Raw genomic sequence first — 27,998 nt, 5'->3', positions numbered from 1 at the left:
CCACTATGGTCTTCTTGTCCACATTTCTCTTGGGTTTATTATCCCCCTAGCCTTTGCTTATGCTTTGCTCCCTAGCCTTTGCTCTTTCTGGGTGGGTGGTCATGGAAAAACCAAGCTAAATAAACTACTCCGTCACATGACCACCTCTCTTCCTGGACAAGGACCTTCTGCTTTTCTTAATTTTTCTCACTTGTTCCAAATGTAGTTTGGAAAGTGAGTTTAGGCGTGCGTATCTCTCACGGAGCCTCAACTTCTTCCCGCTTTCAGACTTCCCAGCACTGCTCTTACAAGGGAGTTCCCCTCTTGATTACAATTTCTTTACTCCACTTCTTACCTCATGTCCCTTTCAACCTTCATCTCAGTAGAAGGAGAGAGAACAATGGGAGCGGTGGGGAGCATGAAGGTGGACAGCCCTGGATGAAAGCTAACAAGGACAGCCCTTTTCCTACCTATGTTCATTCTATTAAAATACCCTTAAGACTAAGACTAATAATAATAATAATAATAACTGAGCACTCAATGTGTTCCAGGCACTGTTCTAAGTCCTTTCCACGTGCTCGTACGTGAGCGCTATTATTCCCCCTTTTCCGGATGAGGACAGCAAGGCCCACTGAGATTTGTCCAAAGTCACGAAGCCAGCTAGTGAGCAAGAGAGACTGGCTAGGGCTATGGTTGGTAGCGAGGCTCTGGAACCAGATGGCTAAACTCTGAGCCTGTTGCCACTATGAGCCTGGCCCCTTATCCCTGCCCAATACCCCTTCTCTATCCATTACCAGCTTGGACAACTCTGAGCCTCTCTCCTATCATCTCTTAAATCAAGGGATCAGGCTAGATGAGCTCCAGCATCCCTGTGGTTCAGAGATCCGAAGACACCCCTCACCCGATTTACACCTGAAAGGCAGCCACAATAACTCATATGAAGGTACTTCCCGGCCTGGACATCAACACCAGATCACAGTGTTATGGTGAAAGAAGCTTCCGGTGACATCCTTTCCCACCAGAAACATCCAGATGCCCTGGGAAGAATTCTGGAAGCTGCTATACTGGAATTGACTTATAACGGTGGCCCCTGGGCACCCCTCGGCCCCACTGTCTCTACTCGGGCAGTGGATTTGACTGGGAGCTTCTGAAGGAACACAAAAATTGAAATGACTCAGCAGCCAGGCCAGGTTCCCTGGCCCAAGAACAAGGACAGAATCAGGCTCACGATCTCTAAGTTCATATTTTTGGCTTGTGGTACCTCTATCCAATTTGTAACATGTTTCTTCCAAAAACTCTTTACATTCTGGACCCACGTTACACCAAGCCACACCTTTACTGGGTGTGTTTGCAGGGGAGGGGAAAGATGTGACCAAATAACAGAATATCATCTAGAGAAATTAAAATAAATAATCCTTGAAGAACCTAAAACAGAACAACTTAACTTCATTATGAGAAGGAAGGCATCAGAGATCAAATATGTGTAAAAAGCAGACTTTTTCCATTTTATGCCTCGTCTGAACCAAAGAACAAGCAAGTGAGTGTCAAAGCTATTTGTATAGCTATTTTCAACTTTGGACTTGTAAAAATATACTCTTTCACGATGGTAAAAGTCGAACTCAGTTTTACAAATGTGTACCAGCTTTTGCCATGCTGTTAGCTAAGCTACGATGACTTGCACTCAGAGTCACGAATCTCAACTTTATCGATATTCCCTAGAATTCTCATTGAGTACTACATGAGTTATTATGTGATTTCAACATCACAGTATAGTGACATTTTCTTCTTTATACTTCCTGTTGGTTTTCACAAATAAGTGAATATTCTTGTGGCATCTCGAGCAGTGATTTCCACCCTACAAATCAGGAAAATGTAAGGAACGGTAGATATGTTCAATTCACCAACCACACTGGCCAGGCCCGAGCCTGGCTGGGAAAGCCCCGGGTTCAGGACCCAGTGACCTGAATACACATTTCCCTGACAGGGAGCCATGGGGCCTCTGAACCTCAAGAGAGATCAAACATGGTGTTTTTTTCCCCAAGACCTTGGGATTAGGACAGAGGCCATCAGCATGAAGAGAGAAGAGTGACCCAGGTTGCCCTTAGTGTGGTTTGTGTCGAGGTCATTCTGAATATCTGATTACAATCAGGAGATAAAATGATCAGTGGAAGGGGCCATAATGTTGGAAATCATAATTATCTCTGAAAAACCTGCCATAGGCTCTCGGTTGCTCAGAGGCGATATCTCAGCAGGGAAGGCAAAGCTGGGAAGGCCTTCTCCCATGAGGACTGGGCTGAGGCACCCACACAGCCGAGAGCTGAGCCAGCCTGTCCTACACAAGGAAGGGGACGGTTTGTTTTCTCTCCTCCGTTATTCCAGGAAGTACATTTGCCCAGAAGATACACCGCTGTGCCATTCCCAAGGCCGAGGGAAAAGCTAGGCAGGAAAGTAGAGACAGCTCTCCGTTCTGGGCCCTGTGCTTACCTTCACATGCCCAGCAGGGTTTCTTTCGCCATCTAGAAGGATGACAGAGATGATACAGGCCACTCGCTTTGTGCCAAGTTTAACCCCCTCCTCCGCTCTTCGTCACAGCCCCCCCCACCGTCCCGTAGACGTCATAGCCCCATCCTCCAGACGAGGAAACGGATTGACAGAGATACAATAACCTGCAAGAGTCACAAACCTAGTAAGTGGCAGGCTCTCGGGAGTCAGATAGCATCACGGCAAGAATGTGAAAGCATTTTGAAAAGTACAAGGCACGAGAGGGAAACGTTATTACTTTTATCACCTTCCAATGGCGGTTCAAGCCAGTGCCCTTCTTAGGCACCGGCCACGTTCAAAGGCACTGGGGTGCCCGCTGTTTGCAGCGCTGGCGCAATGAATGGAGGCAGAATGGAGGAGTGGCTGGGGTCTGCACTTGGGAAAGCTTCGATAGGCCCATGACATGCCTCATTGTCGAAGCCCCCAAATGACACGAGGGACGAATGTCAGCCGGGAAACCCACAGAACGCTGGAGACCGAAGTAGCCACTAAGCGGGCTTCGGGAGATGGTTGTGATGGGGATGGGTAGACAGTGAGAGCGGGGCGGGGGGGGGGGGGCCTCTCTGGGGAAGGGGAACCGTAAGAGGGAAAGCACACGGTACAAATGTTTGGGGATGAGCACGGAGTCTAGGGCTGCAGGGGACAGAGCGTTTCCAGGATTTCAGAAGATCGGCCTGAGAAGGCATGAGGGCCAAGAGCCTTGAACATGAGAATCAATCAGCCGGATCGTCTGTAGGAAGAGAGTAGGGATTTCCGAGCCGAGCTGGCAGCTTCAGAGCGGCTCTCAGACACCGCAACAGCGAGAGGGTGAGCTGAGGTGTTCAGTTCGCAAAAAGCAGCCGCATCCTCTAGAAAACACTGCTGACGTTCCAGAAACGGTAATAGTAACGACGGGAGGCTGGAGAGAAGGTGCCCTTGGCCCCAGTGGGCTTGTTCCCAGAAATGCTCACCACGGGGACTGCCGGCTGAGCCCAGGCATTGGAGAAGGTAAATTCACTACCGAAATCATGCAGAGCACGCTAACGAAAACCGCGACAGCACAGACAAACCAGCCCAGGTCACCTTCATTCCCTGCAAAGGCCATTCTAACCTCTAACTCACAGAAACACCTGTTCAGCTTAGAACTCTCTTTTCTTTAAACAAAATTAGGCGGCGTACCAAACAAGCGATTTTATTTATTTTCCCGCATTGTCCCTTATCAGTTGCTTAAAATACTGTTAACTGACTTGAAGCTGATATATCGCTTTGTAAAAATTACTTTTCAAGTCCTTATTTATAAAATATTTCACAGAAGAGTTAAAACATAGATGTTTAGTGGAAGCAACCGAAATGTCCATAGGAAGGTGAACAGATAAAGAGAAAGTAAATGCATACAAGAGACTTGAATTCAGCCTTTAAAAAAGAAAGAAGTCCTGTCACACGCTCCAGTATGGATGAACTTGGAGGACATCACGCTCCCTCAGAGAAGCCAGTCAGAAAGGACACATACGACGTGTGCCACTTAGATGAGGTGTCTAGAATAGTCAAATTTTTAAAAAGATTTTATTTATTTATTTGACAGACAGAGATCACAAGTAGGCAGAGAGGCAGGCAGAGAGAGAGGAGAAAGCAGGCTCCCTGCGGATCAGAGAGCCCGATGTGGGGCTTGATCCCAGAACGCTGAGGTCATGACCTGAGCCGAAGGCAGAGGCTTTAACCCACTGAGCCACCCAGGCGCCCCTAGAATACTCATACTTTTAGAAGCAGGAGGGGGGATGTTGGTGGGGGGGAGTCATTGTACAGTTTTAGTTTTCCAAGATGGCAAGGTTCTAGAGCGCTGCTGCACCATAAGCTGCTTTCAGTTAATGGTACTTAAAAATAGTCAAAGGAGGGGCGTCTGGGGGGCTCAGTCCGGTAACTGCCTTCGGCTCCAGTTATGATCCCAGCTCCTGGGATCGAGTCCCGCATCCGGCTCCCTGCTTCTCCCTCTCCCTGCCGCTCCCCGCTCTTTGTGCTCTATTTCTCTCTCTCTCTGTCAAATAAATAACATCTTTTTAAAAAAATGGTTAAGGGGTCATTTATGCTCTGTGTTTTTATCACAATTTAAAAATATGCATACATAAGCATATATATATATATACATGAAACAATAAACATTTCCAAATATTTTTCACCTGTGTTTCAAGTTCTTTTTTCCAAGAAATAAAGCCGGCTACTACCGACGTCTCCTCATTCCCTTTCTCCCTCCCGCTGCTGGGAAACCATCCCTGAAAATACATACGTATTATTCTAATGCACATTTTCCTAGTTTTCCTGCATGGGTTTAAATTCCTAAACAATTCAATACTATTGTTTTGTGTGTTTAAAACTTATTCTTTGAATTTCTGTGGTACCTCTCCCTCCAAGGCTCTTCAAAAAGTCGGTGACAGGATGCTATGAACGAGGGCTGAGGAAGCCCCTTCTCAGAGCTGGCCCTTCCGGCAGTTATGGCAGCCACCAAGCGTGGCTTAGTGACTCCCCCGTGATGTTCCTTAAGGGGCTTCCCAGCCCCCACTTAACCCAGATGTGCACGTGTCACCTGCATATGTCCTTCCTGGGCATTTGAATGAACGTCCCGCAGACCTCCATGTTCAAGCCAGGGGATTAACTCTGTGGGTTCCCACGGAAAGAACCAGAATTATGAACACAGGGAGACAGACTCCAAAGCCCGATGCTCTTAACCACTACCCTGAAGAAGAAACAATAAATTGTCCATAAACCCTCCACCCAGACATGACGTTTTAGTTGCCCAGATTTCTTGGCTGTTTGCGAACTTACACATTTTTTTGTAGCTGTAAATATAAGCCCTCACTAATCTGCATGCTGTTAAACGTTAATCAGCAATAATAGCACATACTTTTTTTTTTTTTTTGACAGAGAGAGAGAGGCAGAAGAAGAGAGAGAATCTTAAGCAGGCTCCACACCCAGCCCGGAGTCTGACATGGTCTCCATCCCATGACCCTGACATCACAACCAGAACTGAGGTTAAGAGCCTGATGCTAAACTGACTGAGCCCCCCAGGCGCCCCCCGCATCTACACTCTTAGGTATCAAAAGCTCGTACTTGCCCACCGACGTAAATCTACAGCGTGGCATGGGAGCATCTTCCGATCGGACCCCACTGCTGCCGCCTTCGGGGAGACCCTCGCGCCCGTCCACTGCGCGAGCACGGCCAGCCTCCTCGGGGAGCTCCCTGGGCCCCGTCTTCCATTTCCATCATCCCGGCTGCACCCAAAGTGATCTTTATAAAATGTGGATTTCGTCACGACTCGGTCCTTCTCTAAATCCTCCCCCGGACCCCACCGCCCGCAGCGCCCAGTTCAAGAGCCCCTTGACGCGGTGTATCAGGCTGTCCTGCCCGTGCCCCCGTGTCCATCTCCCACCAGACCGAGGTGGCCCCGCGCCCCGAATGCCGCAGTTCCTCTGCACACCCGAGGCTCACCTCGCAAGGGGCATGGTGCTGCGGGCAGCCTGGACAGACCCTGGCCTCCCTTCTAGCCGGGATGGAAGCACCGTCTCTCCGCTCCGCGCCGTGGGCATCCGCGTCTCCAGCGCCGACCGCGCTCCTTCGCGCCGCGTCCTTTCGGTGTTCCGGACGCAGCCGGACAGCGAGTCTCCGCCGGGGTCGACGGAACACGATCGAATTCATGTCCAAGGAGCCTCTCTCTTCGCCATCCCCCATCATCCGCCAATTTCCTTCTCGTCGCTATTTCAGGGGCATGAAGTTTTCCTTTCGATTTTTTCCCCCTTTGTATTATTTCCCGGGAATTGACTCCCGGAGCAGAGGCAGCGGGGCAACGACTTCGGGGTCTGTGGTCCCCACTTCCCCCCGGTGCTCCCCGGGGAGACGCAGCAGCGCCCGGCGCCGCCCGGCGTGTGGGGCCGACGGTTTCCCCGCGGCCTCCGCACGGCTGTAGGACCCGTCCTCGCGTCTGGGCGGAATCCTCTCGTCCCCCTCTCGTCCCCCTCTCGTCCGGAGGTCCAGGTTCCGCGGAGGCTTCCCCACGGTCCCCACCGCGGTCTGGAAGAGGACGGTCTTCCGGCCACGTGGCAAGGTCGGGCCGCCCCTCGCTGCGCCGCGACGCACGCGTCCCCTCCGTGTCCTCCCCGAGCCGCGTTGTCATCCCCGTCCCATTGCAAGCCGGGGAGGTCAGGGCCGGGCTCTACGGTATTCGGAGACAGAGAACAGAGAGGCCACGTTTAGGGAACCTTTCTTACTATATTGTTATAATCGCTCTATTTTTTATTAATTATTTTTATTTACATATAATGCATTGTTTGCCCCAGGGGTACAGGTGTAATCGCTCTATTCTGTTATTAGCTGCTGTTCGTCTCCTGCCGGGCCTAATTTACACATTAAACTTTATGGTAGGTTCGCGTAGGTAGGACCAAACAGTGGGTGGAGGGCTCAGGACGGTCCGCGGTTTCAGGCATCCGCTGGGGGTCCTGGAACTCGTCCCCGCCGAGCTGGGAGGATCAAGGCACGTGTTTGATAGTAAAAGCCGCGTTCATGCCGTGTGAGCATCTTTAACCTGCATTTCCTTGTGCATCATCTCTCTGCTGGTCTGCGTGCCCCACTGTGGGCAGGAGCCAGAACATCCTCCCCCCCGCCTTTTTTCTTTAAGATTTATTTATTTATTTGAGAGAAAGAGAGCCCTTGTGTGCTCACAAGCCAGGGGGAAGGGAAGACAGAGGGAGAGGAACAGACCTCACTGAGCATGGAACCTGCCTCAGGGCTTGATCCCATGACACCCCTCAACTCCCCCAGCACCCCTGCCTCCAGATCAGGAGCCCAGCCGGAATCAGAGTCTGAGGCTCAACCGACTGAGCCACCTAGGCACCTCCAAGCCATCATCTTGGCTGGGGACAGGGTAGGGTGCAGGCTTGCCGGCCTCAGGTCTCTGGTTCCCATCATGCCTCCAGCCACTGAGTCAGTTACTTGACTTCTCGGAGCCTCCCTGCTTTCCTCTGTAAAGGAGGAGTAAGGAGGCTGCAGCTTCACCATTCCTAGTAAATCTTTTTTTTTTTTAAAGATTTTATTTATTTATTTATTCATAAAAGACAAAGGGAAAGAGGGAGGCAGAGGCAGAGGGAGAAGTAGACTCCCAGAAGAGCAGGGAGCCCTATCCAAGGACCTGAGCTGGGGGCAGATGCTTAACCGATTGAGTTAACCTGTCTGAGTTATCTTAACTAGTTTTGCTAATCATGTATATTTTACTCATTCTATCATTTTCTTTTCTAAGTGCCCAAAAGAAGAGCCAGCACATAGCAGCCTACCCAGTTTTCATTATGCTTGTGACATGAAATTCTTCAAACCATTTAAATTTGTTATATATCGTAGAAGGTATGGACTAAGTTAACTCCTTTTCATACTGTTATCTAATTGTTCCAGGAGCATGTATTAAGGACTGAATTCATTCCCTATTGTTTTGTTGTTATAGGTTTCTATATAGCATATTCTATACGACATGCATTTCTGCACTATTTTATTCTCACTATTTTATTCCACTGATTAGTATCAATATTTGATTTTTCATTATTAATTTTTTTATTTTTTTAACATATAACCTATTATTAGCCCCATGGGTACAGGTCTGCAAATCGCCAGGATAGTATCAATATTTTAAAGCACCAAACCATATGTTTTATTTTTATTTTTTTTATTTTTCTAAACCATATTTTTTTTAAATACTTGTGCTTTTTAATGTATTTTAAAACCTAAAACTGGGCCTAATTCTTACTGTTTAAAAACCATGTTTCTTTGGCTTTCTTTTGTCTTCTCATCCTATAGAGTTTTCCAAGTTCCATAAACTCTTCTATGGGACACTAACATCAATATTTTATAAAGTTGTATATATCAATTGGGGTGCGTGGGTGGCTCAGTCTGTTAAGCATTTGCCTTTGGCTCAGGTCACCATCCCAGGGTCCCAGGATCAAGCCCCACATCAGGTTCCCTGTTCAGTGAAGAGTCTGCTTCTCCTTCTCCCTCTGCCCTTCCTCCTGCTCCTGCTCTCTCTCTCTTTCTCTCTGTCTCTCAAATAAATAAAATCTTTTTTAAAAAGTATATATATTGGGGCGCCTGGCTGGCTCAGCGGGTTAAGCCTCTGCCTTCGGCTCAGGTCATGATCCCAGGGTCCTGGGATCGAGCCCCGCAACAGGCTCTCTGCTCAGCAGGGAGCCTGCTTTCTCCTCTCTCTCTCCCTGCCTGCCTCTCTGCCTACTTGTGATCTCTGTCAAATAAATAAATAAAATCATTTTTTAAAGGTTTTAAAAATTAAAAAGGTTTAAAAGATTTTAAAAAATAAATTTAAAAGTATATATAAATTTAGCTGATGATGTAATTATTAGCCCCTTTAACTATCAGCATTAACAATTAGTATTTTAAGAACACAGTTCTCCATTTATGCATAGCTTCCTTCTTTTTACCAGAGTTTAAGATGTTTCTTATTATAAATTTCTGCCCTGACTTAAATTCCTGTGTGTTTTTGATACAACCAGTAAAAAAGGACTTCTTCTTCCTATTTCTGGTGCAACCACTAGCTAATAAAGAGAGATGTGACTTTTTGGATTTTGTGGGTTCACCTTGTACCCTGCTGTTCGGCTAAAGAATTTTGCTACTTCCAGGAATTTTTTTTTATGAAATTCTCCAATTTTCTAGATTAGGAATGGCACCCTCAACAAAAACGAATCTCGGTTTCTCTTTTTAAGAGAAGTGACCTTTCCGCACAGTGTTTCTTAATTTTTTCCAGCGTGACTCTCGGTTTCAGACACACGCTCTTCAGCAGGTCTTTGTGTCCTGCCCAGCTGCCTGCCCAGTTCTCTAGGGCAGTAGCTGCTTAGTTATCAAAGAGGAGGGGGAAACGCCAGCTTTGCTCAGAACACCACGGAGTTTCTTTTTCCCCTTTCGCTAAACCTCTCCTGCTTTCATCGAAACAGAAGGATTTTCATTTCCAGAAACTTTGCACTTCGGCCCTTATCTCTCTGACTCTGTTTCCCTGTCTAGTTTCCCACTTGGGTCCAATCTTTGGGTTGCTCTGACTCTGAGAGGAGCAGAAATCAGCAAAAACCAAAGGAAGCACATCCATCTGACCCTGACTTGTCCTCACAGCCCAGGGCCTACCTCTGGCTTGGCTGTTTGGATAACCTCCGGGTGGCGGATCCACCCCCACAGCTCAAGTTTGAACTCCAGAACAAATATTTGTCCTGTTTTTGAACAAAGTCTGAGACCTTTCTTCTTTTTTTCTTCTTTTAAAACACGAACCCTTCTGCTGTTCCTTTGAACGGGGTTCAGCGAGGAGCGGAGTTCTGCCGGGACCCCGCACGGGGAGCTTGGCAAAGCCACTGGGCAAAATGAATCGACTCATGTGCTTTCTCTTCTGCGTCTTTGTTTCTGGAACACAGGGCTTCGAGATCCCCACCAGTGGACTTCCAGAAGTAAGTACTCCCGGAAAACTTGCTGTGGGCCTCTACACAGGCTCAGCGGATAGCCTGGGGCTATTGCTGTTCGAGGACCTTGTACTGTCGGGAAAGGAAATTTATGGTAAAATTCACTCAAGCAGGAGTGTTCATTGTTCTAATTACTGCAACATGTATTTACCGTTTAAAGCATTAATGGGTTTTGCATGAGAATTCAGTCAGATTCTATGGACTGGCCGGCAGTGTGACATTTCTGGAACACAGCTGCCTACTCCTTACCTAAGCAATGGGGATAATTGATCAAACCCAAGGGGGTTAGGGGAATTAAATGATGTATGTAAACGGCCCAGCACAACGCAAGCACTAGAAAGCACTTAATAATTATTAGCTATGACAAGGACGACACATCGTTATGACTCTTGCACGAAGAGTCTAAGAAAAGTCATTATCAAAGCACCATTGTCTTTCCTACCTACGTGAGCAGTAAGTCCTGTCATCAGGACACTTTCAAGATTGCTGTTAAGGAGGAGAGATGGCAAGTGGGCTGGCACGGTGCAGGGACTCTTTCCAGGGAGCCCAAGGTTTACACTTAGGGCCCGCGGCCATCCCCCACATAAGGAAAGTCTTGGACGGACTTATTTTGGAAGTCACGCCAAAGCTATTTCGATGCCAGAAAAAGAACGTGTGTTATGGGAACATCCTAGGAAGTGCAGAGACTTTGTAATCCTTGCAGAGTGGCTTACCCACTGAAATGCCAAAGAACAGGATGGCATATTTGCAGGAAAGGAAAAAACAAAATCACTCGGTCTGCTTAGACATGATCTTATTTTCCAACACCTTAAGAATCGCCAGAGTGTGTTGGAAATCTCACCGGCAGAATGGCGGATCGAAGCCAAGACACCCAAACATGTTTGTGCTTTTTCAGTCACTTCTAACTGGTATTCCTTTCCCAGCAGCATTTTTTCTACAACATTTTTAACTGGAGGAGACCTATGGACACATTTATCTTGCTCTTGCTGATGCCGAGGTCTATGCAGTAGACCAGTCTACCAGACACCCTACTGATCCCTGCGTTACTGTGACCCCGGCCTCTGAGTCCCGTCATCTTCCAGCAAACTAAGAAGTGCATTCCTTCATCCAACAAATTTGAAGAGACTACCTTCCATGCACTCACCTCTGAGACATAGCTAGCAAATATAAATACATTAAAGAAGTCACTGTATTTAAAAAAAAAAAAAAAGGATTTCCCAAAGGTATAGGAAACAAGATAGAAAAACAGAGTGAATGCCCTTACGCCTGTCCCTACCCGCCTCCTTTCCTCTAGATCTTTTTTGTTAATAGAAATTTAAAAAACCTACTTTCTTTTTTAAGTTTGCAGAATACGAAGATCTTGTGGAACTGGCCCCAGGCAAGTTTCAGTTTGTGCCAGAGAACCGGAGGCATCAGGTACAACAAGCTTTAGTCCCCAAGGGGGAAATAAAAGAAAGAGATCGTGAAAGAGATCATGAGGAGGGGAAGGATTAAGATGCTTTCTGCTAGATTTTCTTGGAGCTTCTTTTTTTTTTTAATCAGAATGGGTCACCTTAGTTCCTTAAAGGATGGATGGCTATGTGTTTTCTTCAAATTCTCTGAGGGTGGGATGAGTTCACTGTCTTATCAGGAAGGATTTCCTCTTAGGCGGGCATTGCTGCTCTCAGTGGTGGCAGATGCTGCCCACTGAGCCCACATCCTCCTCCCAACACCCCCCCCACCCCGACAGTCACTGCTGCTCTGGGGAGAGGCTCAGAGAGCAGAGAGATGGGCCAGGTTCCAGGCTGCGTCCTGAAGTCATTCTACGGCAGGGATGCGGCCTCTAATTCTTGGGGGCCAGTTCTCCAGGAGGCCAGGAAGGGTGTGGCTTCTTCCCCCATGGAGCCCACGTGCTGAGAAAGGGGGTGTTTATGGAAGCAACACTAAGCCGACCAATGACTTCTTTTGTTTGGGTGAGAATTTTGGACTTTCTGAAAGTCCTGGTTTCTTGTAGACCAATAATACAAAAACCCAATGGGCAGGCTCTCGTGTCATCTAGTCATAAGAGAGAAAGCTTCATCATTGTGAAATACTTTCAAAAAGTTCAAAAGAAGTCAACTGTTGACCTCACGAGGTCACATAAGACTCCCTAAAACCTCAATTCACTCCAAGTCAGGTCAGGCTAGCTAGCCTCGTATCCAGCACCTGACTTACTCTGGTAAAGTCCCACAGACGTTAGATGTTCACCCACTTGGAAACCCAACTCAGCCTTCCATGCCTAGAGGACAGTCCTTTGCGTGGATAATTCCCTAGCAGAGCAGTGAAAGTGCAGGATTTTCCACACGCCTGCCCTGTGCCAGTCCAGGGCCACCCCAAAGAGAAAATGCCTCGAAATCCCTACCCTCATGTAGCCCAATCCAATGGAGGAGACAGACGAGCTTCCCCACTGTCTTGCTTGGAAGGAAGAGCTTAGCTGCCGTGAAAAGTTAATAAGAGAAGCTTCCTTAGTTTGGGGGTGGGTGTAAGAGAGCTTGACAGAGAAAATCCCCCTAAACTAAGATCTGAAGGATGACTGCTGGGGTGAGGGAACAAATGTACTATGGACCTTGGAAATGGCAGGTCCAGAGCCCTGTGGTAGCCTGGGGCATCCCGATTATTATTCAACTAAATAAGAAAATCAGTCAAACCTGAGAAAGGGGAGATAGGCCACTCAGCATGCGTTCCATTGAATATTTTCATTTAAAAGTACATGTTCCAGTATTATATCAAAGAATGGTGTGCTCACAAAGTGGCTGAAAAATATATTCAAAGAAACACACCAGTGGGAAAATAGTTTTCAAGAATATTTGGCATTTATGTCTCAGCTCCAGTGAATGAATTGTAGCTCAGTGTTGAAGGGGGAAAAATTTTTTTTTTGACTGAGAGGAAGCAGCTTTTGTCCCCTGGGTAATAAGTAATACACTTTTGAAAAATGATTGTCTACCTTCCTTCCACAGAGAAGTGTTTCCGGAGAATCGGGAGAAACGCTGGTGAGTTTACTTTGATTTTGTTAAAAATTGATGACCGAATGATTTTCCTGTTACCTATTCTCAGGAGATCAATACGGCTGCCTCTTTGTCTCTAGCCCTGAGAGCATTTACCTGACTTTCGAAACACCCTCTTGCCCAATTCTGTTTGGAAGTGTGGCTAAAATTCAGCATGAAAGAGTATATGGTATATACTTAGGAGAGATGTCACCAGGAACTGAAAAATGTCCTTTCTTTCTATCCTCTCAAGTTTTGCCGAAAAACCTAGATTTCACCCACGCGTACATATTCATTCCAATATAGCTATTTTAATTTGGAATATGACACCCAGAGGATTTGGGGGGAGGGGTAGACAGGATGGGAAAGGAGTTTCCGAAATGGAAGTTCCAGTTCCCTGAGATGTTCAAAGAAGTCCTCCCTGCATCAAGGAAACACAAAAGGAAGTGCTTTCCTTTGGCTTCCTGCTCTCAATAGACAGAAACCGCGAGAAGCACGCATTTAAGGGGGAAAAAGGCCAAGTAACTCAGCCTGGACTTTGGTCTTAGTCTGAGGTGAGCTGGCTGTTATGGGGTTGAAAGGCTTGCTCTTGGCTGACAGAGTTTTGGGGACGACGCCTAGTATTGAAATAAGCAAATCCTTTTGGAGAAGAAAGCAAGACGCGATGGGTCACCTCTGCCATCGCCCGGAAGGACGCTGGGGTTCTCCGGCGTCCCCTGAAACATGAGCGCTTCCGGTACCTGGCCTCGCAGCCCAGTGAGGGCCTGCAGGTGGTTAGGCCAGAGCTGCCTTAAATCAGGACAGAAGGATTCGCAAAGGAGGTCCCGAGAGCGGGACCAGTCACGGCATCGACAAGATACTTTCCCTTCACGTTCCAGTTTTGGCGCCCTCCCATCAGTGTGTCCTACTGTGTCCTAACTGGGGGACGGAGGACAGAAAGGGGAGGAGATGGCACCATAACAGATTAGATGGAAGAAGGCAGGGGCGCCTGGGTGGCCCAGTCGGTTCAGTGTCCGCCTTCGGCTCAGGTCCTGCCTTCGGATCAGCCCCTGCGTTGCTGAGCAGGGAGCCTGCTTCTCCCTCTCCCTCTGTGGCTCCCTTGCTTATGCCCTGCCTCTCTCATTCTCTCTATCAAATAAATAAATAAAATTATTTAAAAAAAAAAAAAGGTGGAGGAAGAAAGAGAGCAATATGGGGGCGACGTGCGTCTCTCCACCCCGCTGTACCCTGGGCTTGGCCCCCCTCTGGAGATACAGCCAAGGTCCCCTAAAACCCTGCTATCCTTATCCTCTGGCTGAGGGTCCTGCCTTTGAAGTTATTTCCTGAACTTTCTCAGTCCAATCGTGTGTCCCACAACCATTTTCTACTGGTATTTGCATGTTAGACTCAGAGCTGAAGGGCATCTCAAGCTATTTCAAAACAAAGGCAGGCTTCTGCCTGGGAGGGAGGGTTCCAAGTTAGGAGAATGTTGGGTTTTTTGGGGGGTTTTTTTGTTTCTTTTTTAAGATTTTACTTATTTATCAGAGAGAGAGAGGGAGAGAGCAAGCACAGGCAGACAGAGAGGCAGGCAGAGGCAGAGGGAGAAGCAGGCTCCCTGCCGAGCAAGGAGCCCGATGCGGGACTCGATCCCAGGATGCTGGGATCATGACCTGAGCCGAAGGCAGCTGCTTAACCCACTGAGCCACCCAGGCGTCCCCCAAGTTAGGAGAATGTTTAATACTATCCGAGTTATATGCTCACCAGTGCCTGAGAATTATTCATAATAAGAGGTAATGCTCTCATAACAAAATATGTGGTGGAATTATGGGTAAGTTTGCTCTGAGACCCCCGTGCTTTCTTGCCAATTACAGGAAGAGGCTGATCAAGTGACTCTTTATAGCTATAAAGTGCAGTCCACTATTACTTCTCGTATGGCCAGCACCGTCATCCAGACCAAAGTGGTGAACAACTCCCCAGAGCCTCAGAATGCGGTGTTTGACGTTCAGATTCCCAAAGGAGCCTTCATCTCCAACTTTTCCATGTGAGTAACCCCTATGTAGACTAGAAGCTGGGTATGCTCTACTCATAGACTCCAACCCCCTCACAGTTCGAAGGTTCCTTAATGGCCAACTGCTCCACTGGTTCTCAGAGCTGTGGACTCACTGGAGGTCAAGAGTCGTCATGGGCTGGATCCCCATGATTTGTGTCTGTTCAAAATATCAGAATTTGGGAATGATTTGCTTCTGGTGTCTAATAAATTATAGCACCCAAGCTGTCTCTCTGGTAACAACACTTACTTGCATTTTAATCTGCTTTCTTGTGGGGGAGGGAGTGCGGGGGGTGGGGAGAAATACATGAATTTGTCGTGGCTTATGGGAATCCATATAGGGAGTGCAGAGCTGTTCCGTGTCACCTGTCATATGCTTCTCTATGGGGAAATAAAAAACATGAGAACCACTGATTAAATCCAATCATCTGTCCAGTGATTGAATTCCTCTGTTACACCGAGGACAAGTGCCTTATCCAGGCTTGACTTGAATATCTCCTTAATGATGAACTCACTCCTTTCCAGAGAAATCCACTCAATGATTGACAGGTCTGTTAGAATTATTTCTCATACTTCACTGAAATCTGTTCCGTTTCTACCCAGTGACTCTGGTTCCACTCACAAAAAAATTTTTTTTCTAATTCTCTGCAAAATACATACTGAAGTGTTCGAGGATGAAATGGTATGCTGTCTGAGATTGGCTTCAGAATAATCAAGAAGGAGAAGACGGGGTAGAGGGGAAATGAGACAGGCTGAGTACTCATAATGGTGTGGTTCAGGCATGGCTTCATGGCGGTTTCTTCTATTATTCTATTCTTTTGTCTGAAGATTTCCATAATTAAAAATATTTTTCAGCCACTCCAGTGCTTTTTAAAAAGTGAGGCCACTTATCTTGTCCCGCTCGGTGGCTTTATGCATCAAAGCTAAACACCCTATGTTTTTCCAAATATTTGGATGGCTTTCTACCCCCGACCATTTACACAGCCATCCCCAGAGTGTGCTCTGTCTGGCCGTGTCCTGTCCATGTTACCTAGAACAGAGCACAAGGCTCTGCATATAGCCTGGCTATTTTTTTTTTTTTTTTAACTAAGACATTCGATTGAGTTACTTCTCATCTGTTTTGGTCTTTCATCCACCAAGGTAACCAGCGATAACTGTGAATAGATTCTAAAAATGTCTTCCTCTGAAAACTACAGAACACATTAACTATATTTTCTAAACAAAACAAAGTAGGTGGGAAAAGGGCATTAGGTGACTTTGAATTGGTATCCTTTAATTGGCTTAGAAATTTGTTTTTCAAAAAAATTTTAGGCAGTCTGTTCTAAAAAAAAAATGTAGAAAGAGATTCTATGTAGTGGCATTAGATGACACTGTGTCTGAAAAAGTATATTTAGAACTGTTATAATGCATTTTAATTTTGAAGCCACATAACCAGAATTTATTCTAGATGCCGCTTCTTTCTGTTTTCCTTTATTCTTTTCTTCTTCTCCATCTCATGTCATAGAAGGTTTGAGGTAACAAAAGATAGAATTACAACAGGTATATTTACGTTGGTCTCCCTTAACTCAGGGCTGAATTTATAAGACCAGAAAAGGTAGCCAACTTGATCATCGCAATTTCCTATGAATTGCACAAAATATTTCTTCTATTCAAAATATTTCTTCTGCTCTTTTGTTTATGTAGATTCCAAATATTCTCCTATTGAATTTCCTTTTATTTCAAAGACTCCTTGGTCTTTGCACCTGAGTATGGGTGATGGGAATAGTACGGACCTAGACATGTGGGGTCTACTTCTAGCTCCATCTCTGACCAACTGTGTGACCTTGAGCAAATCACCATCTCCTAGCGCTGACTTCTCATCGAAAGAGGTGGCCTTCAAGTGAGCCTCACCAGGCGTAACTCTGGCACTTGGGACAGGAAATTAGCCCCCGCACTGCAGAACGTCTAGCATTCTTCACATGGTGAGAGATCCTGTCCATTTGAAGGCCATGGGGTCCATTTTATTTCTGAAAGTCTGTAATTTGATGGCTCTGGCCCATCATTACTTAGATGACCATCACTTAAAATAAGGTAGGTAGAGATGGAGTTGCAAAGGGAAGTCAGAGGTCCCTAAGGGAGGTGTTAGAGGGGTAAACACAAATTTGCAGAGGGATCCCCAGCACCTCCTTCCGTCTTTCCTCACTCTTTTCCACCCTTGCTGGAGAGTATGAGCCCCCGGGCTATTAGAATCATCTTCTAAAAAACGTGAGCTAGATAACTGGTGATGTATCTGTCACCTCTCCTCGCCATATTTGTCATTCACGAGGGTTACCCAAAAAGAACAACGCTTAATCTGAAGGGTAAAACTCAAAAATGAGGAACAATTTTAAACACAAGCAACAGAGCCTGAGGGGAAGCTTGTAGGATGGGTGCCTGTCTCTCAAAGGACACTCTCAGATAGAGGGGTTCCAGATGAGGAGGTGGGCAGATGTCCCTCTTCTCATTTCTTCTAGGTTCACAATGATAGTTGCCAGCATTCACTAAACCCACCTGGTTGGGTTGTTTGTTCGTTTGTTGGTTGAAACTACTGCTTGGGAAAATTCAACAACTCAGGGGCCTCTTGTCATTTTTTTAGGACTGTGGATGGCACGACATTCACTAGTTCCATTAAGGAGAAGACTGTGGGTCGCGCGCTCTACGCCCAGGCCAGAGCCAAAGGCAAGACGGCCGGGCTGGTGAGGTAAGGGCTGAGCCAGCGCGGGTCAAAGTCTCAGCCACTAGCTGCGCCCGTGCAATTCCCAATCCCAAAACAGCCTCGTTTGATAATCTGCCATTTCCTCTTTAAAACCAAACACCTCAAGCGATGATCACAGTGAACCTTATAAGTAACGTATTTAAACAGGGGCTTACGCTGGAAATACATATTCCACTTGATGGGATCTTAAATTGCTCCTTCCTGAAGAGAGTCAAAGATGCAAAGAATCTATAGGTTGAGCCTTCAATGCAGCGGAGGAAATGGGGGCTGTCCCTGGAATGATCAGTTTGGGTTTGAGCCCCGCCCCCACGCCTAGGTGGCCAAGTTGTCTTGAGCCGGTTACTAGTAATCTCGTAGCCTCATTTGTTATCGTCTGGAAAACGAGCGTGTTGCTCTCCATCCTGCAGAGCTGTCGTGTCAGAAACGACACGTGTCAAGGTCCCGGTGTGGAATAGGGATCCGTCCCTGGTAGCTTCTTGCAGACAACACTCAGGTCTCTAAGACGCTCTGGAGGAAAAAGATCAGGCAGGACAGGAGACCCAACTGTTGGTAGAACTAAGGTTCCCTAGAAGTTTCAGTGATCTCGATCGTACCTCCTCTTCATTTTTGTAAACCCCTGAGCAGCCCCGATGGCCCACAAAAGCCTGGGTGCCCGGGTGCCCTCTGCATGGATGCGGGGTCTTGTCCTCCGTCGTGCACGTGCTGACTCATGCTGGGGGGTTAAACCTCTAGGAGCAGGGCTCTGGATATGGAAAACTTCAAAACCGAAGTAAACGTCCCCCCTGGAGCGAAGGTGCAATTTGAACTTCACTACCAGGAAGTGAAGTGGAGGAGGCTGGGATCCTACGAACACAGGCTCCACCTGCAGCCGGGGCGGCTGGCCAGACACTTGGAGGTGAGCCGGGACTCGCAGGGCGCGCAGTCACCCCATCCACTGATGGCTCCCGGCCCCGATTTACACCTGCTGCTGCTCTCCGCTCTTTGTGGCGTCGGGAGCGTGCAAGCCAGCAACACGGTGATGGGTTTGGAGTCCACCAGGACGCTTCCTGACCGACTCCAGTGCGGGCTCAGCTCCTGATTTCCTAGCTTTGCTGCCACAGCTGATTACAGCCTGGGTGGCTTAAGACAATGGAAATTTATTTTCTCATAGTTTTGGAGGACTAAAGTCTGAAATCCAGGTGTTAGCAGGGCCTTACTTGTGAAGGCTCAGGAGAGAATCTGTTCCTCGCTTCTCCTGGCATCTGGCAGCCACTGGCTCTCCTTGACCCATGGTCTCCTAGCTACGGCACTGCAGTCTTGGCCTCAGTGACCACACCATGTTCCCAATCTGCCTCTCCATCTGACAGATAGGAAGGTGAGACCCCCAGGCAGGGGGAACTCTAGGGGATAATTGATCATGGTGACATTTTCATTCCAATTTGAAAAGGCGCTTATCAGACCGATGGAACCCACCTTCTATCCCATGACTGCTGTGTGGCATCAGCTCGCTCTCAGGGTACATGCCCCTGTGTAATTCTTCAGTGCCCCTGCTGGCACATCTGGGGCGTTGGTGAAAATTAGGAAAAGATGCCCTTGTCCTGACAAATGGAGCCCTGTGTCACGACCCATGACTTGGCGGTGGGTTACGGGCTGGATCTCAGTGCCCTCTTGCAGCTCTGGCTGGAGGCTCTGCACAGCTCAACGTGGCTGTGTTTCTGGGAGTGTTGATAAATGTGTGCCGTTCTCTTGCCCAATTCTTTTTTATTTTTTAAGAATTTATTTATTTATTTATTTGAGACAGAGTTAGCAAGAGAAGGTATGAGTGGGGGTGGGGAGAGAAGGAGAAGCAGACTCCCCACTGAGCAGGGAGCCCGATGCAGGACTCAGACCAGGGGTCTGGGATCATGACCTGAGCCGAAGGCAGATGCTTAACTGACTGAGCCACCCAGGCGCCCCTCTCTTGCTCAATTCCATGAATCCCATGGTAAATAGATGTGATTGGCATCTTGCCTACAATGATGCAAGTGCTGAGGTTGTTAGTAATAGGATTTAGCTGCTGAGTTAATAATATGAGAATAGATCTAGAATATTTTCTAGAATATTTCTAGAATATTTCTAGAATAGTATCTAGAATATAGGTCATTCATTCCTCCCTACAAGTTATAAAGTAGATCTTACTATCCCTGACTTATAGATATATGTAAATAACCTGCTGATGGACACAGAGCTAAGAAACAATTAAGATTTGAGACTAGGCTGTATGCTATTAGTCCAAGAATTTGAGTTTGAGTCCATGAAGATAATTATTTTTTAATTTTTTTTTATAATTTTTTATTTTTATATTAACATATAATGTATGTCTAGCCCTGGGGGTACAGGTCTGTGAATCGCCAGGTTTACACACTTCACCGCACTCACCATAGCACATGCTCTCCCCAGTGTCCATCACCCAACCAAGCTTTCCCTACCCCCCACCCCCCAGCAACTCTCAGTTTGTTTTGTGAGACTAAGAGTCTCTTATGGTTTGTCTCCCTTCCGATCCCATCTTGTTTCATTTATTCCTTTCCTATCCCCCAAACCCCCCACATTGCCTTTCAGCTTCCTCATACCAGGGAGATCATATGATAATTATCTTTCTCTGCTTGACTTATTTCGCTAAGCATAATACCCTCTAGTTCCATCCATGTTGTCACAGATGGCAAGATTTCATTTCTTTTGATGGCTACATAGTATTCCATTGTATATATATACCACATCTTCTTTATCCATTCATCTGTTGATGGACATCTAGGTTCTTTCCATAGTTTGGCTATTGTAGACATTGATGCTATAAACATTTGGGTGCATGTGCCCCTTTGGATCACTACATCCATATCTTTAGGGTAAATACCCAGTAGTGCAATTGCTGGGTCATAGGGTGGCTCTATTTTCAACTTTTTGAGGAACCTCCATGCTGTTTTCCAGAGTGGTTGCACCAGCTTGCATTCCCACCAATAGTGTAGGAGGGTTCCCCTTTCTCCGCATCCTCGCCAGGAGAAGATAATTATTTTTAACACACATGCTACGTAGCACATAAATCTTTCTTAAACTTCTGAAATTTTTGTTCATCCTTAAATTTCCCATGCTCTTAGGAATTCATTGTTTTTATTTTTTTTAAGATTTTTTTTAAATTTATTTGGCAGAGAGAGACATAACGAGAGTGGGAACACAAGACAAGCAGGGAGAGTGAGAGTGAGAAGCAGGCTCCCCACTGAGCAGAGAGCCTGATGTGGGGCTTGATCCCAGGACCCTGAGATCATGACCTGAGCTGGAGGCAGATGCTTAATGACTAAGCCACCCAAGCACCCCAAGAATTCCTTGTTTTTAAAAGAAGACAGAGTCTTCATTTATTAGCAAGGATGTTGGACAAAGTGGCAAGTTTCCCGAGTTCCAGTCCAGAATTAACACTCACAGCTGTGGGCTCTGGGTGAACCTGTTTCCTGGCCTTCAGTGTCTCATCTGTGAAAGAAGGTTGGACTGGGTGATTCCTAAGGTACTTCCCAGCCCTAACAGTCTATGAAATATATTTCTAAAGAGATTTGATCTTATCCAGAGATAAGGGGAAATCAGAATATTAGAACTTCTCCTTGTGTTTATTCCACAAAAGTTTTTTAATCACCATCAGAAGGGCCACCCAACTGGAAATACATTTCCCTTACAGGAATCACAGAGAACATTTCTCTTAACCCCCACCGTTACCTTCTTGATGTATCAAATCTTGGAAAAATATTTTATTCCAACTCCCAAAGCTGGTTTCTTGCAGAAACGCCAACAAATATGGCGAGTGACTCAAGGCCTCCATGGACTGCTCCCAACCAGTCAATGAACCAGCTATGAGACCTTGTGTACACATCCCCAAAGCATAGTGTTTTACCAGATTTGGGGGCCATGTCTGCATCAAATTGAGCTCAGGACTGCTAATAGCTTCTGTGACACTAGGGAAAAAGTCCTCTTTCCATTTTTATGCTCTTAAGGAGAGACTGAACTTTGTCCTGAGTAGCCTACTTGTTTGTAGGTAGAACCTTATGGAATAATGAATACAGTGTACCCAGTTTTCTGCAACTCCCTGGCTTTTCTCCCTTTCCCCCAGGAGCTACTCAATCAACTACCCAAAATGCCTGGGTCAGAGACTGTCCTGGGATATCTAATCTACCTGATTCTCTGTAGATTTAGTTCTTACCAAGATGGAGAACCTGGAGCTAATGGGAATCTTGGAGGCAAATTAAGCTCACATCTTATTCTGGAATTTGTAATAACCAAGAAAGAAAGTGTTAGCTCTGCTTAGACAAATGTCCATGATTTTATGAAAGCAGATTGAAAAAAAAAAATGGAAGGACACCTGGGTGGCTCAGTTGGTTAAGCATCGGATTCTTGATCTCAGCTCAGGACTTGAACTCAGAGTCATGAGTTCAAGCCCTGTGCTGGACTCCATGCTGGACATGGAGCCTACTTTAAAAAAATAAAAATCAGAGAAAAATTTGGTGTGATTCCAAAGCCAGGGACTTCCAAAGGAGAGAGAACTCATCAGTGTTATAAATAATCCTAAATGAGGAAGAGGTAGTAAGGAAACCAGTGTGCACAGGGCTCCATCTGATGGCCCCCCATTTAAGTGGGTGTGTGCCAAAGCTGGGAAATCTCATGACAAAACAAGTATGATATTGTGGCCTGGAACTAGAGGATAGTGTGGCAAAGTCAACTGAAAAGACAGAGCATAAGCTATTGAAAGTCAGGAAGCAGGGTAGAAAGTATGAGGAGCTTGGGCCCTGGGTTTGAAGCCTGGCTCAGCCACTTCCAAGCCAGGTTACTCTGAGTCTGTTTCTTCATCCATAAAATAAGCAATAGCAAATAAAACATATAATAAGAGCATCAGTAAGAGTTAAATGAGTTTGTACATGTGAAGTGCTTATCAGAGAACTTAGAGTCCAAAGCCATGACTATGGTTTCTCCAAGGTTCACCCAAAGGGATTTATTTCCTCCTGCTTTGCTTTGTTCAATGCACATAGACAGAAAAGGAAGGAAAAGGCCCTGGTCCTTGGTGGACAGACCCAGAGACTAAGGGTAGAATCATTTCACAGTGGCTTTCCTTCTTTTGTTTTCTTTGACAACATGAATATTCTTATAAACAACAATGATAGAATAAGATAAAGATGGCAAATGAAACCCAGAGTAATGAAGCAAGAGAAGGGGAGCCCTGGGTTGCCCAAGGGGTCTTCAGCCCCTGTGGATGGATGAATGAGATCCCACGACAGTTCAGGAAGGTGCAGAGGTGATCAGGGAACCGTGCTGGGTCACCTCTGGGAAAGCCTGGAGATGAGAACCACAGAGGATGTAGTCATGGTACTTTGTGCTCACAAAAAGCCTTGAAAGATATCTTGATGTTTTGAGTAATTTTCTCTCCCATCTATAGGTAGATGTGTGGGTTATTGAACCTCAGGGAATAAAATTTCTCCATGTTCCTGACACGTTTGATGGCCATTTTGATGGTGTTCCAGTCATATCTAAAGGACGCCAGAAGGTATCGTAAGTGTTGCATGTTGCTAGGACTCTTAAGTGGTCACTAGCTCAGGGGTTCTTTGCTTGTCCTGGGCTCTGGGGAACAAAAAAAAGCAGTCAGGTGGTGAACTATGTGAAGGAACAGAGATCCTTGAGCAAAATCTATCATTTCCTTGCATTTGGACCAGTGACTGTCCCTTTGGGGCCCCCATTCCCCTCAAGTCATTTGCTTGACTATTGTTAAAAGACAGTTTCCACATAACATGTGGTGGATTTTCATGAGTCCCAGCAAGAGATGTTCAGCTTACTTCTCTTTGCTTCCTGACCAATGATAATCAGCAGCAGAAGGGTCAAACTCCTCTAGGAGCCCTTTCACAAATTCTTGCGCTGGTTGCCATCTCTCTCATGGGGGAAGGGAGAAGTTCTTTGAGTGTCTTAAGAAGTTCTCCAATCTGGGCAGCAGCACCCCTTCACATGCCCGACCATTGTCCCTTGCATTGGGAATGGGACTTCTGGTGTTGCCTGGGTGCGGGCTGACCATCAAGCCACGGGCAAGACCTCTCCACCTGTGTGCACAGGAAGTTGTCAGCCCCCCCGTCTCGGGAGGGAGAGTGCGGAGACTGGGCTCTGATGTCCCTGTTCTTTCCAGGCACATGTGTCCTTCAAGCCCTCTGTGGCACAGCAAAGAAAATGCCCCAGCTGCCCTGAGACTGCGGTGGACGGAGAGCTGGTGGTGATGTATGACGTAAACAGAGAAGAGAAAGCCGGGGAACTCGAGGTGGGTGAAAACAATCTTGAGGAGAATCGCCATGCTGAGGCCAAACAAAGGGTTCTTGTGGAACAAACTCCCTGGCTTTGGGGTGGCTCCGAGCTGCCCAGGTGGTTACAGAGAAGGGACTAAAATCCTACTTCCGTAAGTGTTACTAAGCCTCATCCTTCCATGTCAAGAAAACCAAATGGAGGGTCATTGAGAGTTTCATGTCCTTGTCCCAGAAGGGTACTTCTAGGCCTTATATGAAGTACAGTAAGAACATCACAAAATGGGAGTTTTGGGTAACCTATGTAGGCCCTTCGCTGTTAAATTGTCAAAGAAAGCAGAGAGGTTATGGGCCTGGGTGGACGGAACAAGCAAGAGAAAGATCTGGGCTGGTGGCAAATGCCAGGGCCAGCGTTCACTGTGAGATTTCTTGTTTCTGTCCCCCTCTTGTCATGTCTTAGGTGTATGTCTGTGTTTCCCTTGTGCAGCAGATAAGAGCCCTTGGAGGGTATCAGAAAGCCCGTGCTTCTGTCCAGGACAGGGGGGTAAAGAAGTGTCCACAGCTACACATTCACCGGGTGGGCATTGTACTGTCCCACTAGAAGTGACCAAAGGACAGTGGAAAGAGAATGAGGGGAGCCAGGCGTTAGAGTCTAGAGCAGAAGCAAAGACAGCGATCCCGAATCTAGACGGAGCGGCCCTGTAATAGCTTCGAGAACTATCTAAACTATCTAGAGGGCTGATAAAGGTCCTTCGTGACCTGTCCTGCTGACTTTCCACTCTAATTCTTTGAATTCTTGAATTCTGTAGCCCTTGTTGCCCTGAACCACTTACAGAACCCCTAGTGTGCCATATTTTCTCACCCTGGTCTGGAACACCCACTCCTACCTGCACCCGCCAACTCTGCCCCAGGCCCACGCTGGCAGACCAACTCCAAACTCACGCACAAGCCCAGTGTACATTCCCTTTCCGAGGGAAGGAGCCCCCCATCCGAGCCAGATACACGTGCACTGGGCCTTCTCAGTGTCCTTTGTTTTTCGTGATCACAACATGTAACAACCTGCTGTGGTCTCTTTACTCATCTGATCCTGGGTGGGCCTGTGAGCCCTGTGAGGGCAGAAACTCTGCCTGATTGGCTGTTGGCTAGCAGGGTGCCTGGAAGGCAGGCTCTCCATGGAGACTGGGTTGATGGAGGGGAGCAAAGAGAAATGCCCTGGGGAGTGCAACTACCCAGAAGGCTTGGCTTCCTAGGAGAGGGCTCGGAGAAAGCAGGAAGGATGAGAGATGTAGATGGACACTGAGCTTCCCTTTAGGACCAGCGGGCCTCCTGCTCCCTGTGGCTTGTCTTTTCTCTCCTAGTCCCTAGAGCCCCATCTTCCTGCATGCGAAACCGTGTGTTCTGTTTTCCAGGTATTTAATGGATATTTTGTCCACTTCTTTGCTCCGGAAAACCTGGACCCAATTCCCAAAAACATCCTCTTTGTCATTGATGTCAGTGGCTCTATGTGGGGAATAAAAATGAAACAAGTAAGTACCTCCTTGTTGGTAGGTAGGGGTGCTCAGGGCTCCCCACCCTCTTCGATCCCCTCCGAACATAGCAGACATTCAGCATGCCTTCCCCCAGGCCTCATCGAGGTCAGCTCGGGCTGACTCACCGCCCTGAAAAATGTCATCTCCCTTCCTTCTCCCTGGGATCACTCTTCTGCTTCATAGTCTTATTCTTCCATCTGTTTTACCTTACCCTCTTGCACTGTGCATGAGCGACTTTGAAATCTCTTCCGATTACACCACAGTCCCTTGAGGGTGGCCATCCCATCTCATGTCTTCCAGGTTGGAGTTCAATAGAGGCTAATCCAGGATTAAATGGTGTAGGTGTCTTTCTACAGAACAAATGAGGACATTTCTTATTTTATCCATCAACCCATCCATCCAACCAATTTGAACAATGAACTAACCAATCATCCATCTATCCATCCGTTCATTCATTGACTAATCATTGCTGACCACCCAAGTGTTCATCATGTTCTAGGATCTAAAAGAAGGACAAGACATTAAACTACAATGCCAGGTTCCCCAACAGTGGAACTAGATGATTCTTTGTTGTAGGGGCTGATCTGTGTGTGGTGGGATGTTCAGCAGCATTCCCGGCCTTGACCTACTGGCTGCCTCTAGCATACACCTGATTAGTCATGACAATCAAAAATGACTTCAGATGTTACCAGATGTCCCCTGGGGGTAGAATTGCCCTCCCTTGAGAATCTCTGCTCTAATACAGCCATGTATTCATTCTTTCCTTCCTTCTTTTGTGCATGTAACAAATATATAGTAAGCACCCACTGTGCGTCCGGCACACGGCTCATCAGTTAAAAAAAAAAAATTGACCAAAAGCATTAAAAAAACCCCATCCTTCCCCAAAGGAAGCTTATAGAGTTTACATTCTATGAGAAGATGGGGACAGAGAATAAACAATAAACATAATCAGTCATTTAAAAGTATCTTTGGGGTGCCTGAATGGCTTGGTCAGTTAAGCATCCAACTCTTGGTTTTAGCTCAAGTCATGATCTCAGGGTCGGGAGATCGAGACCCACGTCCAGCTCCCCGCTTAGCACAGAGTCTACTTGTCCCTCTGCCTCTGCTCCTTTCCCTGCTCTCTCTCTCTAAAATAAATAAATAAAGTCTTTACAAAAAATAAAAAATGAAGGTATCTTCAATTGTGGTATTATAAGAAATGTTTTCAGGGTTTTTTATTGGTTTGTTTTTAGAAGAGCATATTAGGAATCAGGAATGCCAGCTGCAGGGGATGGAATTAAGATTTTAGACAGGTTTGCTGTCTAAGTAGGTGCTTCTGTTGAGAAGGGCTTGAGGAACCCCTTAGAAGGTGTGAGGGAAGGCATGCAGCTCTCTGGAGCAGACCTCTGTAGGCAGCAGGGACAGCCAGGTCAATAGCTCTGAGTCAGAGTGTGCCAGGCATGTTCCAGGAGCAGAGAGCAGCCCAGTAGGAAGGGAAAAAGAAGGGACCAGATGGATAACGTGAAGCCTCTTGGGGCACTATGAGAACCTTGGCTGTAACTTGGAGAGAAATGGAGAGCTGCTGGGTGGTTTGGGGGAAGGAATGACATGATCTGACAGTCTGTAAAGCCCATCTCCGGCCGCTGTGTTGAGAAGAGCCTGGCATGCAGGTGAGGGTGGAAACAGGGAGGTCAGGAAAGCAGCTCTTGCAGTCGTCCAGGCAGGGGATGATGGCGGCAGGGACCAGAGTGACGGTAGTGGGTGTAGCAAGAAGCGACAGGATTCTGGACTCTAACTGGAAGATCAAATAAACAGCATTTCCTAAAGCTGTGAGATGGGAGAAGAAAATAAGACCCTAAGATGCTCCGAGCTCTCAGCCTGAGCAGTCGGAAGGAGGGGTGAAGGTTGCCATCAATGAGTTGGAAAAGATGGGCAGAATGAGACTTCGTGGGGGATATCGGGGGCTTGGTCTCGGACATGTGAAGTTTGAGATGCCTATCTCACCGAGGTCAGTGAGGCCATTGACTATGCAAGTCTGGTGTTCCAAAGTGAGATATCGAGATGTACGATTAGGACCCACCAGTTTGTGGAAGGTATTTACAGTGATGAGACTACTAAGAACACCAAGGAGCAAGTGTGGTCAGAGAAGAAGACCATGACTGAACCCTAGGATACTGAGCGAGAATCCAGGGAGGAGAGGAAGAACCAGCAAAGAAGGAAGAGTGAGAAAAGGCAACCAGTTGAGAGGGAGAGAAAACCCAAGAGAGTCTGAGATTCTGGAAGATACTGAGGAAGAATTTTTAAGGGGGAGGTGTGACCTGTTGGTTCAGATACTGTTCATAGATTGAGTCTGATAAGAAGAGAGAATAGTCCATTGGATTTGACAACATTAAAGGCACTGTGACCTCAACAAGAGCAATTTTAAGAAGTCCTGATGGTGAAAACTTGAACAGAATAGATGTGAAAGAGAATAGGA

At 46.8% G+C, this 27,998-nt stretch overlaps 1 protein-coding gene across 1 annotated transcript in view; it reads left to right on the top strand.

Moving 5' to 3' along the window:
- Positions 1-9,759: 9,759 nt before the first annotated feature.
- ITIH2 (inter-alpha-trypsin inhibitor heavy chain 2) overlaps positions 9,760-27,998 on the top strand; it is a 39,103-nt gene continuing 20,864 nt past the window's right edge. The window contains exons 1-9 of the mRNA XM_032349788.1: positions 9,760-9,971; positions 11,325-11,399; positions 12,959-12,991; positions 14,836-15,005; positions 17,626-17,730; positions 18,478-18,640; positions 23,171-23,278; positions 23,906-24,034; positions 25,424-25,540. Of these exons, the coding sequence (XP_032205679.1) occupies positions 9,888-9,971; positions 11,325-11,399; positions 12,959-12,991; positions 14,836-15,005; positions 17,626-17,730; positions 18,478-18,640; positions 23,171-23,278; positions 23,906-24,034; positions 25,424-25,540 (984 nt within the window). The 5' untranslated portion in view covers positions 9,760-9,887. The remainder of the gene's footprint in view (positions 9,972-11,324; positions 11,400-12,958; positions 12,992-14,835; positions 15,006-17,625; positions 17,731-18,477; positions 18,641-23,170; positions 23,279-23,905; positions 24,035-25,423; positions 25,541-27,998) is intronic.

This window comes from Mustela erminea, chromosome 6, assembly GCF_009829155.1.
Source record: "Mustela erminea isolate mMusErm1 chromosome 6, mMusErm1.Pri, whole genome shotgun sequence".
Classification (NCBI taxonomy): domain Eukaryota; kingdom Metazoa; phylum Chordata; class Mammalia; order Carnivora; family Mustelidae; genus Mustela; species Mustela erminea.
Note: the sequence above shows the minus strand (reverse complement) of the source record. Positions and strands in the feature narration are given on the sequence as shown.